The 16954-nt window shown below is 37.5% G+C and overlaps 2 protein-coding genes across 2 annotated transcripts; both read right to left on the bottom strand.

The window, feature by feature from the left end:
- Positions 1-5964: 5964 nt before the first annotated feature.
- Positions 5965-6897, bottom strand: LOC113882050 (olfactory receptor 2G6-like). The gene has a single exon (XM_027525221.1). The coding sequence runs from the start codon at positions 6895-6897 to the stop codon at positions 5965-5967; it is 933 nt and encodes a 310-aa protein (XP_027381022.1).
- An 8745-nt stretch (positions 6898-15642) lies between these two features.
- Positions 15643-16575, bottom strand: LOC113881980 (olfactory receptor 2G3-like). Its single transcript, XM_027525108.1, has one exon. The coding sequence runs from the start codon at positions 16573-16575 to the stop codon at positions 15643-15645; it is 933 nt and encodes a 310-aa protein (XP_027380909.1).
- Positions 16576-16954: the final 379 nt, after the last annotated feature.

The raw sequence follows: 16954 nt of genomic DNA, 5'->3' as shown, positions 1-16954 counted from the left end.
GTGAGACCTATGTATTTATTTCTATATGATTTAGCATTTATTTCTAGACAGAGTATCATTATTTGTCAGTTTAAATATTGAAAAACACTCACAGACCTTAACTATTTCTGATATCTTATTTTCTTAACTGACCCTGAATTTTGTGAACATTTAGGTGGCATTTTTATGTACGTATGTATTTTCGCTTTTCTCTTTTTATCATGGAAAATGAATAGAAAAACATGAACTAGAGATGAAGATAATAAACAGGGGGGCTAATTATGGATAGTGACATCAAATTCTACAAGAGAGAATGTGTTGTTATTGTTCAGTCGATTAGTCACGTCTGACTTTTTGTGACCCCATGGACTGCAGCATTTCAGGCTTCCCTGTCCTTCATCATCTCCCTGATCTTGTTCAAACTCATGTCCATTGAGTCAGTGATGCCATCCAACCATCTTGTCCTCTGTTGTCCCCTTCTCCTCCTGCCTTCGATCTTTCCAAGCATCAGGATCTTTTCTAATGAGTCAACTCTTTGCATCAAGTGGCCAAAATATTGGAGCTTCAGCATCAGTCCTTCTGAAGAATACACAGGATTTATTTCTTTAGGATTGACTGGTTGGATCTCCTTGCAGTCCAAGGGACTCTCAAGAGTTTTATCCAACACCACCTTTCAAAAGCATCAGTTCTTCAGTGTTCGGCCTTCTCTGTGCTCCAACTCTCACATCCATACATGATGACTGGAAAAACCATAGCTTTGACTATGTGGAACTTTATTGGCAAAGTCATGTCTCTGCTTTTGAATACGCTGTCTAGGTTTGTCATACCTTTTCTTCCAAGAGGCAAGCATCTTTTAATTTCATGTGGCAGTCACCATCTGCAGTGATTTTGGAGCCCAAGAAAATAAAGTCTCTCACTGTTTCCATTGTTTCCCCATCTATTTGCCATGAAGTGATGGGACCACGTGCCATGATCTTTGTTTTTTGAATTTTGACTTTTAAGCCAACTTTTTCATTCTCCTCTTTCACCCTCATCAGGAGGCTCTTTAGTTCCTCTTCAACTTCTGCCATAAGGGTGGTGTCATCTGTGTATCTGATATTTAATCTGTATATTGATATTTCTCCTGGCAAACTTGATTCCCAGCTTGTGCTTCATCCAACCCAGCATTTCTCATGATTTATTCTGCATGTAAGTTAATTAAGCAGGGTGACAATACACAGCCTTATGTACTCCTTTCCCAATTTTGAACTAGTCCACTGTTTCATGTCCAGTTCTAACTGTTGCTTCTTGACCTGCATACAGAAAGATAAGAGAGAGTGTATATGAAGGTAAATTTATCATGACAGTGTGCCTGTATTATATATAGGTACAGCTGTAGCTAACACTTATTAAGTACTTTGCCATTTTTCTAGTGCTTTTAAGGGAATTAACCCACTTACTCTTCATTGCAACCCAAATAGGGAGGTATTATTATCACATCTTTTTACAAATGGGAAAATTGAGAAACAGATATTAAAGAAAATTTTAATTTTGAACCTAGTTTAGATGGCTGTACTAGGAGCTGAACCCAGATAGAATATATCCAGAATACCCATTTCTATGCTATTCAGTATGGATTTGAATGTGTGTGCTTCTGTGAGTGTAGATGGGTTCATGTATATGCAAAAATACACATTTTATATATACTCTTTGGTGAATGCCCCCAGTACATTTGCTGTTCATAATAATTTGGAGCCTCGAAAAGCATACTATTGTTTTTTTATATTCTGGCATCAAACGTTAATGAGGAATAAACAATAATGTGTTATGAACAAATACATAAGCATAAGCTCAGATGATGCTAATAAACAGATAAGAGTCCAGAGGAATGGAGGTAAAGCCTCTTCATTCTTCTGCCATTTTCATGGAAAAAATTGTTTAGAATTTCGGTTGATGACATTTCAGAAGAACAAGTTAAGCTGTGGTACGTCCACGAAAAGAACAAGGAATATTTTCTCAGGGATTGATAATGATGATCAGATTGAGAGAAAAATAGAAATAACAGTTGAGATATTTGAGGAAGAGAGATTTATCCATAATTAACTTCAGAAAACAGAATATGTGCCAATGGGCAGAATATACAGACAGCCAGAGTAAAGCTTAACATTCATAAAATGCTTCACTCTGCGTCTGTGTCTGAGACTATGCTCAGGAAGACATGAACAATTAATTGTCCTTGGGGTAGTGTAAGTGTTCAAATAGCAGTTATAGAGTGGTGGGAACACAGAGTAGAAGGGGCATGTAAGCGACTATTATGGGGGTAAGGGAGAGGAGTTGTTGGGAAGAAAGTTCAAGAGAGGAGATGAAGCTATGCTGGACTTGAACATAGGCTATTTAGTAGATGGACAAATGAGGAGGCAAATGTCAAGCCCCTTACTCTCAGGAAAATAAGCACAAAGAAAAGGAAATACATGCAATACTGGGCATAACAGTGTCAATTTTTATTATTTTTTTAAAATGTGATGTCTATTTGAAATAATAAGATTTAAATTATTTGGGTAATCATATTGTTTATTAGACCTTTGGCTGCCCTAAACCATAAATGAAATAATTTATTTTGAATATTACTACAATAATAAATATTGGGATTCCCTGGTGGCTCAGACAGTAAAGAATCTGCCTGCAATGCAGGAGACCTGGGTTCAATCCCTGGCTGGGAAGATCCTCTGGAGAAGGGAAAGGCTACCCACTCCAGTATTCTTTCCTGGAGAATTCCATAGACAGAGGAGCCTCACAGGCTACAGTCCATAGGGTCGCAAATTAATACTAACCAAAGTTTGTCTTATGAATAGAGAAATACAGTTTACAGAGGTAACACTTAAGTGTACCTTATCAATGGCTTCTGACTTCGTCATGTTTTTCTTCTCCAATATGGTTGAATATTTTTTGACCATTTCATTTAACTTTGTATTATATTCAGCTAGAGTTTCTGATCTTTGTTAAATGATTCATTAGCATTAGCTTCTATTAAATATACTCAAAAGCCACACTTATAAAAGAATCACATGTTGCAAGTATGCCTAACAAGGCTCTAGAATTAAATCCAGTAAGAATCTAGATGATCCTGATGAAGAGAAGCGAAAGGCAAAGGAGAAAAGGAAAATATACTCATTTGAATGCAGAGTTCCAAAGAATAGCAAGGAGAGTTAGGAAAGCCTTCCTCAGCAATCAATGCAAAGAAATAGATGAAAACAATAGAATGGAAAAGACTAGAGATCTCTTCAAGAAAATTAGAGATACCAAGGGAACATTTCATGCAAAGATGGGCTCAATAAATGACAGAAATGGTAGGGACCTAAAAGAAGCAGAAGATATTAAGAACAGGTGGCAAGAATACACAGGAGAACTGTACAAAAAGGATCTTCATGACTCGATGGTGTGACCACTCACCTAGAGCCAGACATCCTGGAAAGTGAAGTCAAGTGGGCCTTAGGAAGCATCATTATGAACAAAGCTAGTGGAGGTGATGGAATTCCAGTTGAACTATTTCAAATCCTGGAAGATGATGCTGTGAAAGTGCTGCACGCAATATGCCAGCAAATTTGGAAAACTCAGCAGTGGCCACAGGACTGGAAAAGGTCAGTTTTCATTCCAATCCCAAAGAAAGGCAATGCAAAGAATGCTCAAACTACCGCACAATTGCACTCATCTCACACGCTAGTAAAGTAATGCTCAAAATTCTCCAAGCCAGGCTTCAGCAGTACGTGAACCATGAACGTCCAGATGTTCAAGCTGGTTTTAGAAAAGGCAGAGGAACCAGAGATCAAATTGCCAACATCCTCTGGACCATCAAAAAACCAAGAGAGTTCCAGAAAAACATCTATTCCTGCTTTATTGACTATGCCAAAGCCTTTGACTGTGTGGATCACAATAAACTGTGGGAAATTCTGAAAGAGATGGGAATACCAGACCACCTGACCTGCCTCTTGAAAACCTGTATGCAGGTCAAGAAGCAACAATTACAACTGGACATGGAACAACAGACTGGTTCCAAATAGGAAAAGGAGTACGTCAAGGCTGTATATTGTCACCCTGCTTATTTAACTTATATGCAGAGTACATCATGAGAAATGCTGGGCTGGAGGAAGCACAAGCTGGAATCAAGATTGCCAGGAGAAATATCAATAACCTCAGATATGCAGATGACACCACCCTTACAGCAGAAAATGAAGAAAAACTAAAGAGCCTCTTGATGAAAGTGAAAGAGGAGAGTGAAAAAATTGGCTTAAAGCCCAACATTTAGAAAACGAAGATCATGGCATCTGGTCCCATCATGTCATGGCAAATAGATGGGGAAACAAGGGAAACAGTGACAGACTTTATGTTTCTGGGCTCCAAAATCACTGCAGATGGTGACTTCAGCCATGACATTAACAGACACTTGCTTCTTAGAAGAAAAGCTATGACAAACCTAGAGAGTGTGTTAAAAAGCAGAGACATTACTTTACCAAGAAAGGTCCATCTAGTCAAGCTATTGTTTTTCCAGTCGTCATTTATGGATGTGAGAGTTGGACTATAAAGAAAGCTGAGCACAGAAGAATTGATGCTTTTGAACTGTGGTGTTTGAGAAGACTTCTGAGATTCCCTTTGACTGCAAGGAGATCCAACCAGTCCATCCTAAAGGAGATCAACCCTGAATATTCATTGGAAGGACTGATGTTGAAGCTAAAACTCCAATCCTTTGGCCACCTGATGTGAAGAACTGACTCAGTTCTGTGACGACCCTGATGCGGGGAAAGATTGAATGTGGGAGGAGAAGGGGATGACAGAGGATGAGATGGCTGGATGGCATCACTGACTCAATGGACATGAGTTTGAGTAAATTCTGGGAGTTGGTGATGGACAGGACTGGCATGCTGCAGTCCATGGAGTTGCAAGGAGTAGGACACGACTGAGCAACTGAGCTGAACTGAACTGACTGAAGGATCTTGATAATATTTTATAAATAAATAACCACTGTGAATATATGGAAAAATGTCAATACTTAAAAAAATGTTATTGGAACAGATAAAAATGTTATATTCAATATGAGGAAAAACAGTTTTGCAAATTCTATAAAATTATATTATCTATAAAAGTGAATAACATATCAGAGACAAAAGACATATTTTGTAAAGATATCTCTTTACTTTGTCAAATTAAATATTCACATTTAATGACAACACTTAAAGCTCTATTTGCATATTTACTTAGATTCCAGATATAAAGCTAAATAATTGATCAAAAGAGATTGAGAGGTATTTTGTGCTGACAAGACATGCATGAAAGAGAAATACTCATATCATGGCTCATAGCCCTTGGAAGCTTTCCCTGTGGGTAGAGGAGATCTGAAAAATCCCAGGTGTACTTAATCCCGGATTCCTCTAGTGAATGAAGTGGAATCAACAATCCTCCAAATAAGAAAAACTTTAGGTAATTGTGGCTCTTTCAGTGAACCTTTTCATTTTCATATAAACTGTGCATAGAACACATATGGCCTAGGAACTATTCAGTGTGAGACCTGGAGAGTGAAAGGAAGGTCTCAGGTAAACCCCCATATCTGCAGCTATGATGTGAGCTCTACCACGATGAGGCAGAAGATTTCTTCTGTGATGAGAAAACAGATCTGTCATAACAGTATCATTATCATTAATGAGTATCTGTCACTAGTTAATCACTAAAGCACTAACTCCAGACTTATGAAAGCATAATACAATACATGTGCACATAATATAAATATTTATTTATTCATAGGATCTTTACAAAATAGAGACACAACATTTCTGAGAAGAGAATAAGAAGAATTTAGAATTGGTAACTTCAAGATGTCATTGAAAGAAAATTTCACACCATTTTATTCAGGAAATTTAGCTGTGATCCTCATAAGTGAAAGGAAAAACCAGAAATAGATGATGTTAAAAGTTCCCAGTATCTGAAGGACTGTATGAGGATGGCTCAGGTTTCTCCTTAGCTTGAATCTCTTCCCACTAACCTTCTTAGTGCCCACTTAACTTCTTTATTTCTCAAGGTGTAGATCAAAGGATTAAGTGAGGGTGTCACTACAGTGTAGAAGAGGGAGAGGAATTTGCTGTAATTTTGTGTGTATTTGTTCTTGGGTTGGATGTAGACAGAAATTATTGTCCCAAAAAACAAAACCACAACAATTAGGTGGGACCCACAAGTCCCAAATGCTTTCCTCCTGCCTTCAGTGGATTTTATCTTCAGCACACTCCTAACAATGCAGCCATAGGAGGCCAGAATAAGCCCCAGAGGTATCACCACATACAGAAAAAGAGCTATGGAGAGCTCATTTTCCAGGAAAGTTGTGTTCACACAGGCAATCTTAATCAGGGCAGGCTCCTCACACATGAGGTCATCCACCATGTGATGGCTGCAGAGAGGCAACTGGAAAACAAGGATGGTCTGAACCATGGACTCCACAAAGCCACTGATCCAGGCCAGAGCTGCCAGTTGCTGGAGGAGCTTTGGGTGCATGATCACTCCATAGTGGAGGGGTCGACAGATGGCATTGAAGCGGTCATAGGCCATAACAGTCAGCAGGACACACTCCGTGGAGCCCAGCCCCAAAGCAACATACATCTGGATCACACAGCCAGTGTAGCTAATGGTCTTGTCAGGCCCCTTGAGATTCCAAAGCATTTGTGGGACAACACTGGTGGTGAAACAGAGGTCCAGGAAGGAGAGATTGGAGAGGAAGAAATACATGGGTGTGTGGAGTTTGGAGTTAAAGTATGAGACCAGTATGATCGCTGTGTTCCCCATCAGTGTCAGAATGTATATGATAGAGACGACAAGAAGGAGAACCATCTCCAGGTGGGGCTGGTCAGAAAAGCCCAGTAGGATGAAACCTGCCAGAGTGCTAGCATTTGTTCCTTTCATTGCTTAATTGTGAGTCACCATTCTTGGTCATTCTTATTTTGTTCCTGTGGGAAAGAAAGTCAGATCATAATCATAAAAATCTAACAAACTAAGTAAAATGAGCACTTTGACACTGATTTTTTAACATAGAGAAATGACAGAGAAAAAGTATGCAAAATAGTGTAATAGGTTGTCTTGTTACAAAGAGACACACAGAGTCTGAAAACACCAAATGCATTGCAAGGAAATATATAAACATAGAATAGACTTTAGAGCATAACCCAGAACAGATGTTAGAAGTATCCCAATTTCTCTGAAGACAAAATACACGTCAACGTGCATAGTGTGAAAAACCAAAGAAATGGAAAGTAAGGTGACTGTTACACATAGACATACATGTAGATGATAGATATAAAAGAAAAATATTGACAAATACATTGAGTGAGCAAGAGGCTGAGAAACAAGGCGTGTAGAATTCAAAACATGGAACAAAATAGGAATTGTTAGAATTTTCGAAAATGAAGGGTTAGAGATAATTATAATTAATATTCATCATTTTTCTGTGAAGCAAATAATTACTGATCTAATAAGTGTGGAGGAAAACTTCTGAAATCTCCCCATTTGAGTCACAGGCCTGCTATTTTATGAATATGCTCTCCAGGAAATTCTATTTACAATCCCCAATAAGCAAGCTCTACCCTATATGATATGAATAGTTCACATGCTTTAGTGTAGTTTTATTACAAGAGTACATGAATTTAGCCTGTAATGCAATCCAGTGACCTTCTCTATAGTAAGTTATGTCGAATTTATCAGTGTCTTTACACTATTAACTTGCAAAGATTAAGAAACACAGGTATGAAAATTTGTACTTCTGAAGGGTCAATTTTGAGGTCTTCAAAACAGGTGCAGTCTTTTATCTTGGAGATCTAATCTAAACAATTTGCTTAAAAACAAACGAATAAACAACAAAATCATCCAATGACAATTACTGATCTCCCCTTAAGTATCCTACCAAGAAAATTAAACTTACTTCTAAAAATCCTTCACCTTTATAGCACCTCTCAGGCAAGTATTACACAGTCCAGAGAATAAGTGGCTTATTTTCTTTGGCATCCATAGTAATAATCAGTTGCATTTTAAATTTTGGCCAAGACAAAACTCTCATGTATTTTGCATAGAGGATGATAATTATTTCCAGAATTATAGCAAAAGAAAGAAACTGATCTTGGTGGTCACATTGGTTAGCATTTTTCTATCTGTCCACGCATTTTGGTGGTTAAATTAAAACCCTGAGTGTTATGATGCACCAAAATTGACATTGACCTTACCTGGCTAAATTTCCTCTATTATTCAGTAAAGTGTAAAACAACTGTGCTTTTGAAAGATCAAACATCTCCTGGGGAAAAGACAGCATGTGAGTGGCCTCACTTTGCTTGATGTAACTCTACAATGTGATAATATTTCCTTGTGTATTTATGTTACAAGAAAAACCAACAATTTCCAGGCAGACATCACACTGAAACTGGTCTCGCTCCCTTTCACATTTCTGTTCTTAATCAAGATGAGGATAAAGGGATTTATATCTGCAAAGAGACGAAGCTAGGAAGTATTCCATAATTAAGAATCAATGTCAGTTTATACATGAAAAACTGCTTTTGTTCGCTACTAAAGGCAAGTAGCTCTGGATTTCTTCAAGTTTTAAAATGGATTTTCTTTTTCTTCCCCCACCTAAACAGCAAAGTACTACTTTCCAGAAAGAATGACAATCGAGCTGTGGAGATTCTCGGGGATTTTGATGAGAAGTTCATTAATGATCACAGATCTAGGACAAGCAGTGGAGAAACCACATGTGTGCAGTTTGTTGGCTCCCTTTTTGCTGTAATCTCATGGCTGAAGTCTCTTCAAATAGATAGCTTGCTTACTCTGCACGTACCTCTGGCGTTCTTCCCAGGCAACTTCCCATCATTATATTAGAGAGACAGGTCCCTGGAGAGAGAAGAACCACAGAGATGTGTGCTTCTGTTGCTGCTGGAAGACAATCAATTGCAAACCAACTTCTAAACACTCATGTGCAAAATTGTCAGTGTTATGTAGATATTATCTTAAAAGATTTATGTTTGAAATTAGTTCATTAAAATTTTTATTAGTTAAATTTAGTTTTGAACATAGTATGGAGACATACATACATCTGGAAATACATGCTTGAAGTTTACACACAATTAATGAAGATCCAAGAATAGATCTATAGAATTCTGGGTAACAGGAAATGTTGCAGAAGAAGTGGAGTCTAGTATAAAAGGGGAGAGGCTATTGCAAATTCATGAACTCTTCTATGAAGTGGCTAAAAATAAAGTTTTCATATCAGAAAAGATTTAATGCTACACACATAGCATTGTTATTACTTCTTGAAGAATTGGCATTTTTTTATAGTTGCTTTTATTTTTTTTTCAGTTTTTTTTAAAATTTTATTTTATTTTTAAATTTTACATAATTGTATTAGTTTTGCCAAATATCAAAATGAATCCGCCACAGGTATACATGTGTTCCCCATCCTGAACCCTCCTCCCTCCTCCCTCCCCATACCATCCCTCTGGGTCGTCCCAGTGCACTAGCCCCAAGCATCCAGTATCGTGCATCAAACCTGGACTGGCAACTCGTTTCTTACATGATATTTTACATGTTTCAATGTCATTCCCCCAAATCTTCCCACCCTCTCCCTCTCCCACAGAGTCCATAAGACTGTTCTATACATCAGTGTCTCTTTTGCTGTCTCGTACACAGGGTTATTGTTACCATCTTTCTAAATTCCATATATATGCGTTAGTATACTGTATTTATGTTTTTCCTTCTGGCTTACTTCACTCTGTATAATAGGCTCCAGTTTCATCCACCTCATTAGAACTGATTCAAACGTATTCTTTTTAATGGCTGAGTAATACTCCATTGTGTATATGTACCACTGCTTTCTTATCCATTCATCTGCTGATGGACATCTAGGTTGCTTCCATGTCCTGGCTATTATAAACAGTGCTGCGATGAACATTGGGGTACATGTGTCTCTTTCCCTTCTGGTTTCCTCAGTGTGTATGCCCAGCAGTGGGATTGCTGGATCATAAGGTAGTTCTATTTCCAGTTTTTGAAGGAATCTCCACACTGTTCTCCATAGTGGCTGTACTAGTTTGCATTCCCACCAACAGTGTAAGAGGGTTCCCTTTTCTCCACACCCTCTCCAGCATTTATTATTTGTAGACTTTTGGATCGCAGCCATTCTGACTGGCGTGAAATGGTACCTCATAGTGGTTTTGATTTGCATTTCTCTGATAATGAGTGATGTTGTGCATCTTTTCATGTGTTTGTTAGCCATCTGTATGTCTTCTTTGGAGAAATGTCTATTTAGTTCTTTGGCCCATTTTTTGATTGGGTCGTTTATTTTTCTGGAGTTGAGCTGTAGGAGTTGCTTGTATATTTTTGAGATTAGTTGTTTGTCAGTTGCTTCATTTGCTATTATTTTCTCCCACTCTGAAGGCTGTCTTTTCACCTTGCTAATAGTTGCTTTTAAAACATATGATGTACATTCTGCTTTGTGTGAAATGATCCCCTGGGTGCAGTATTTTTACAGTGGATATAAGTATATGTATAGAATAATACTTGCATGTATTATACATGCTACTAAGTCGCTTCAGTCGTGTCCGACTCTGTGCAACCCCATAGACGGCAGCCCACCAGGCTCCCCTGTCCCTGGGATTCTCCAGGCAAGAACACTGGAGTGGGTTGCCATTTCCTTCTCCAATGCATGAAAGTGAAAAGTGAAAGTGAAGTCGCTCAGTCGTGTCCTACTCTTAGCGACCCCATGGACTGCAGCCTACTAGGCTCCTCCATCCATGGGATTTTCCAGGCAAGAGTACTGGAGTGGGGTGCCATTGCCTTCTCCAATGTATTATACATGCATAATTATAATACAATTTGAAAATAAAGTTCAAATGTATTCTTTTTAATGGCTGAGTAATACTCCATTGTGTATATGAAACGAGATGCCAGTCCAGGTTCAAAGCACGATACTGGATGCTTGGGGCTAGTGCACTGGGACGACCCAGAGGGATGGTATGGGGAGGGAGGAGGGAGGAGGGTTCAGGATGGGGAACACATGTATACCTGTGGTGGATTCATTTTGATATTTGGCAAAACTAATACAATTATGTAAAGTTTAAAAATAAAATAAAATTAATTAAAAAATAAAAAAAAAAAAGAAAATGAAAAGAAAAAAAAAAAAAGAAAATAAAGTTCATATACTGAAGTTGTCTATCCAAAAATTCAACCTAGTAAATTCGGAGATCTAATTAGTTTTATTGAAAGAGTCATGAATTGGGCAGCATTCCAGTACCAGCTATACAAAACAGGAGGAATTTCTAGGCAGAAGGGGAAAGAGTGGAATGTTTCAGGCTTAGGTCACTTGCATGTGAGGGATGGTCTGGGTCTATGTGTCAGATTACCTCACTGGTGCTGACTAGAAAATTGCAGACTGATTAAGACTACATTCCTTGGAGAGGTTGTATTTAAATTAGGGACTTAGTCTTGTTTAGCTGAAGTGGTCTGAGAACAGCTGCCTCTATCTGGGTTTTGTTTCTTTTTTAGCACACAGTAAGAGTCTCAGTTCAGTTCAGTCACTCAGTCGTGTCCGACTCTGCGACCCCATGAACCGCAACATACCAGGCCTCCCTGTTCCGTCTCCAACTCCCGGAGTCCACCCAAACTCATGTCCATTATGTCAGTGATGCCATCTAACCATCTCATCCTCTGTCATCCCCTTCTCCACCTGCCTTCAATCTTTCCCAACATCAGGGTCTTTTCAAATGAGTCAGCTCTTCGTATCAGGTGGCGAAAATATTGGAGTTTCAGCTTCAACATTAGTCCTAATGAACACCCAGGACTTATTTCCTTTAGGATGGACTGGTTCAAAGCACCAAATATGATTCTCCATATTCTTACTCTTATCTTTCACAATATTCATCTTATGTTCAATCGGTACGCACCCAGCAGTTTCGAATATTTTTTCCTTTCATTAAATTTATGGAAATTACACTGCATCTACTTTCAAAGTCCAACTTAAATCTCATCTTTCACAAATGTGACTTTCATGTGCTAATTAATAAAAATATGAGAAAAGGGGATCTTTTAGGGAATTCAAGTACTCTATTATAAGAGAGTATGTTAGGAAATGACAAGAAATACACTTGGAATATTTTAAAAAGGACCGTATCACAAAGGGACTGATATATATTATGCTAAGGAGGTAGGACTTCCTATGATCCCAAGGAGAGTATTTCATATTTGATAAGATCATGGGACTCCAGATTCTGACTAACTTAAGTTCTAATTCCCAGGGCAAGTTATTGAACTTCTAGAAGCTCAGCCATTAAAAAGAATACATTTGAATCAGTTCTAATGAGGTGGATGAAACTGGAACCTATTATACAGAGTGAAGTAAGCCAGAAGGAAAAACACCAATACAGTATACTAACGCATATATATGGAATTTAGAAAGATGGTAACAATAACCCTGTATACGAGACAGCAAAAGAGACACTGATGTATAGAACAGTCTTTGGGACTCTGTGGGAGAGGGAGAGGGTGGGATAATATGGGAGAATGGCATTGAAACATGTATAATATCATATATGAAACAAGTCGCCAGTCCAGGTTCGATGCACGATACTGGATGCTTGGGTCTGGTGCACTGGGACGACCCAGAGGGATGGTACGGGGAGGGAGGAGGGAGGAGGGTTCAGGATGGGGAACACGTGTATACCGTGGCAGATTCATTTTGATATATGGCAAAACCAAAACAATATTGTAAAGTTAAAAAATTAAATTAAATTAAAAAACAAAACAGTTTCAAGTTCCTAGGGTGGCAGGTGATAAGTGAGGTACCACACGTGACATACTTGGCAGAGTACCTGGCACCCAGCAAAACTCAGTCCATGTTTACCCACTGATATATTAATGGTGAGACTACTCATGGAATGTGGTTAAAACACAACAGTATTTTTATTCCTTTATTCATCTTGCTTGTACCATGTAGCATTCTTTCCTTGGTCCTGGTTTATAGCTTCACAGTGTGCTATAATTTTTTTGGTCATTTACAAATGGTAAAAGTGTCCACTTATAGTAATAAAGTGTTTTCACATTAGTAATTAAAATGTCCATTGTCAAGTGACACTTAATTTACACACAAAGATTCTGTGTTTCCTGAGCTTCAGCCTGCTCCCGTCTGAGACCTTGCAGTGGCGATTTGGTTGAGCTGAGTCCCTGCTTTCCACCTTGTGCATGTTTCTCTGTGCCTCTAGCTTGATAAGCGCAATTTCAGAACTTGCCAGGGCAAACCTGTGCAGAGGGAAAAGGAGAGGTTATGCAGGAAAGTTTACTTGGCTAAATAAATGAAACAAAATTGGCATTATATTGATAATTTTGAAGTGACAGTTAACATACATGGGTTTATTTTAAATTATTCTATTTCCATTTTCCATTATTTGAAATTTTTACAAATTAAGAGCACTAATACTTTGTTCACTGTGTTTCTGATTTCTGGCTTCATTTTATTTTTTTTAGACAAAATGCTCTTATACTTTCAAACTTCTGGAATGTATTCATTTATAATTCAATACATGGTCAATGTTTTATAAATGTCATGTGTGTGCCTGAAAATTTTTTGTATGTCTTTACACCTTCAGTGGTTTCACTATATTTATTTTGTAATTTTTGCTGTGCTTTTTATATTTTCTATATCCTTATTCATTTATGTTTGTATATATTTTCTACCAATTATCCATCTAATTCTGGCTATGAATTTGCCTATTTCCTTTCTTACTTGTTAGGTTTTGCTTTATATTTTGAAGTTATTTGATAGCATATTAATCTAAGATTATTATAGCTTTCAAGGTAACTAAACAGTTTATGCAATGTCTCTCTGTATTCCTAATAATAGTTCTTCCATTAAAGCAACCCTTTCTGATACTAGTAAGATCATGCCAGCCTTCTTCGTTGGCTAGTATTCACCTGGTATGTCTTTTCCGTATTCTTTACAGTGCATCTTCTTATAGACTTATCTTAGTTTTTAAATTACTCTACTACATACAAAAAGAATATATGGAAATTTTTAATGTTCTATCCTAATGTGGACATAAGAATATAATTTTCAATAGCTTTAAAAATTTTATTGTATACTTAAAATTATAAGATTTTAAATGATTTTGGTAATCTTAGTGCTTAGTAAGCATTTACCTGTCCTAATCAATCAGTGAAGTAATTTGATTTGAATACAACCAGTTTTAATTCTTATGTCAATAAAATTTTATCTCATTAACAGAGATATAGAAAGTTTACTTAGACACCACTTGTTAACCTTATCAATGCCTTCTGACTAAATCATATACTTTCTTCTCCAATGTAGTTGCTTTTCTTTACTAATTTATTCAACTTCTTAATATAGCCAGAAAGAATTTATCTTTGTTAAAATGATCTAGGAATTAATTTCTATTAAAAGAATTATTTTTTTGGCAGCAGCAAACAGCATCTGGGAAATTAGTTCCCTAACCAGGGATCAAATCATGCCCCCTGCTTTGGAAACACACAGTCTTAACCACTGGACCACCAGGAAAATCCCTATTTAAGAAAAAAGCAGACTACATTTATAAAACCATAGCATGTTGCGAGTATATCTAAGCAGGCTCTAGAATTAAAGCCAATAAACTATTGATAATATTCTATAAGCAAATAACTATGTGGATATGGGTAAAATAAGGTCAATATTTTTAAACTGAACATATTACCAAGATTTTAAAGTATGTTATTAGAATAGATAAAACTTTATATTTAATATGAAGAGAATTATTTTCTAAAGTTATGATATCCACAGAAGTGAATAACATACAGGAGGCCAAAGACATGTTTTGGTAAAGAAATCTATATATTGTGACAAATACAGATATTTAGATTAAATGACAATACTTCAAAATTCTAATACATATTTTCTTAGATTTCAGATAGAGAGTTAAAGAATTGATCAAAAGAGATTGAGAGCCATTAAGTGAGGACAAGAGACGTATAAATGAGAGATACTCAGTCTCATGGCTCATGTCTCTTGGAAGATTTCTCTGTGGGTGGAAGAGATCAGAAAAATCCCTGGATGAACTTAGTCCCAGATGCCTCTAGTAAATGAACAAGAATCATTAATCCCCCTGAAAGAAAAACTGTTAGGTAATTGTAGGTTTTCCAGTGGACCTTTATGCTTGTATGTAAACAATGGACAGAACACTTATGGCCTGTGGAACTACTGAATGAGAGATCTGGAGAACAATAGAAAGTTCTCAAGAAAGTTCTATCTCTATGAGGCAGGTGATTTCTTCTGTGATGAGAAAATAGATCTGTCATGAACATATCCACCCTGCCATTAGTTAATCTCTAAAGCAATAACTCCAGGATTTATAAAATTATAATACGTATACATGTGCACAACTATCAATATTTATTTATTTATTCATAGAATCTTTAGAAAATAGTGAAAAGAAAAAAGAGACATAACGTTCTGGAAAAAGAATACGAGAATTTACAGTAGGCAGCTTCAGGGTGTCACTGAAAGAACATTTCATACCATTTTATTCAGGAGATTTAGCTGTGATCTTTACAAACAAAAGGAAAACCCAAAATTCGATGATGCTAAAGTCCTTAATATCTGAGGGATTGTGTGAGGATATTTCACTTTTCTCCCTAACTTGGGTCTCTTCCCAGAAACCTTCTTAGTGCCCACTTAGCTTCTTTGTTTCTCAAGGTGTAGATCAAAGGATTAAGTGAGGGTGTCACTACAGTGTAGAAGAGGGTGAGGAATTTGCTGTAATTCTGTGTGTATTTGCTCTTGGGTTGAATGTAAATGGAAGCTAGAGTCCCAAAAAACAAAACCACAACAATTAGGTGGGATCCACAAGTCCCAAATGCTTTCCTCCTGCCTTCAGTGGATTTTATCTTCAGCACACTCCTGACAATGCAGCCATAGGAGACCAGAATAAGCCCCAGAGGTATTACCACATAGAGGACAGAAGCTATGGAGAGCTCATTTTCCAGGAAAGTTGTGTTCACACAGGCAATCTTAATCAGGGCAGGCTCCTCACACATGAAGTCATCCACCATGTGATGGCTGCAGAGAGGCAATTGGAAAACAAGGATGGTCTGAACAGTGGACCCCACAAAGCCACTGATCCAGGCCAGAGCTGCTAGTTGCTGGAGGAGCTTTGGGTGCATGATCACTCCATAGTGGAGGGGTCGACAGATGGCATTGAAGCGGTCATAGGCCATAACAGTCAGCAGGACACACTCTGTGGAGCCCAGCCCCAAAGCAACATACAGCTGGATCACACAGCCAGTGTAGCTAATGGTCTTGTCAGGCCCCTTGAGATTCCAAAGCATTTGTGGGACAACACTGGTGGTGAAACAGAGGTCCAGGAAGGAGAGATTGGAGAGGAAGAAATACATGGGTGTGTGGAGTTTGGGGTTAAAGTATGAGACCAGTATGATCGCTGTGTTCCCCATCAGTGTCAGAATGTATATGATAGAGACGACAAGAAGGAGAACCATCTCCAGGTGGGGCTGGTCAGAAAAGCCCAGTAGGATGAAACCTGCCAGAGTGCTAGCATTTGTTCCTTTCATTGCTTAATTGTGAGTCTCTATTCTTGGTCGTTCTTATTTTGTTCCTGTGGCAAAGAAAGTCAGATCAAAAAAAAAAAAAAAAGAAAGTCAGATCATAATCATAAAAATATAACAAACTAAGTAAAATGAGCACTTTGACACTGATTTTTCTATATAGAGAAATAACAGATTAAAATTACACAAAAATAAATGATATACTGTGACAGATTCATTTTGATATATGGCAAAACCATTACAATATTGTAAAGTTAAATAAAATTAAAAAAGAAAAAAATAAATGGTAAAACAAGTTGTCTTGCTGTGTAAAGAAACAGAGTCTGAAAACACCAAATTCATTGCAAGGATATATATATGAACATAGAATTGACATAGATATACA

Source organism: Bos indicus x Bos taurus, chromosome 23 (genome assembly GCF_003369695.1).
Source record: "Bos indicus x Bos taurus breed Angus x Brahman F1 hybrid chromosome 23, Bos_hybrid_MaternalHap_v2.0, whole genome shotgun sequence".
NCBI lineage: Eukaryota > Metazoa > Chordata > Mammalia > Artiodactyla > Bovidae > Bos > Bos indicus x Bos taurus.
This window is presented reverse-complemented; position numbering and strand designations above follow the sequence as displayed.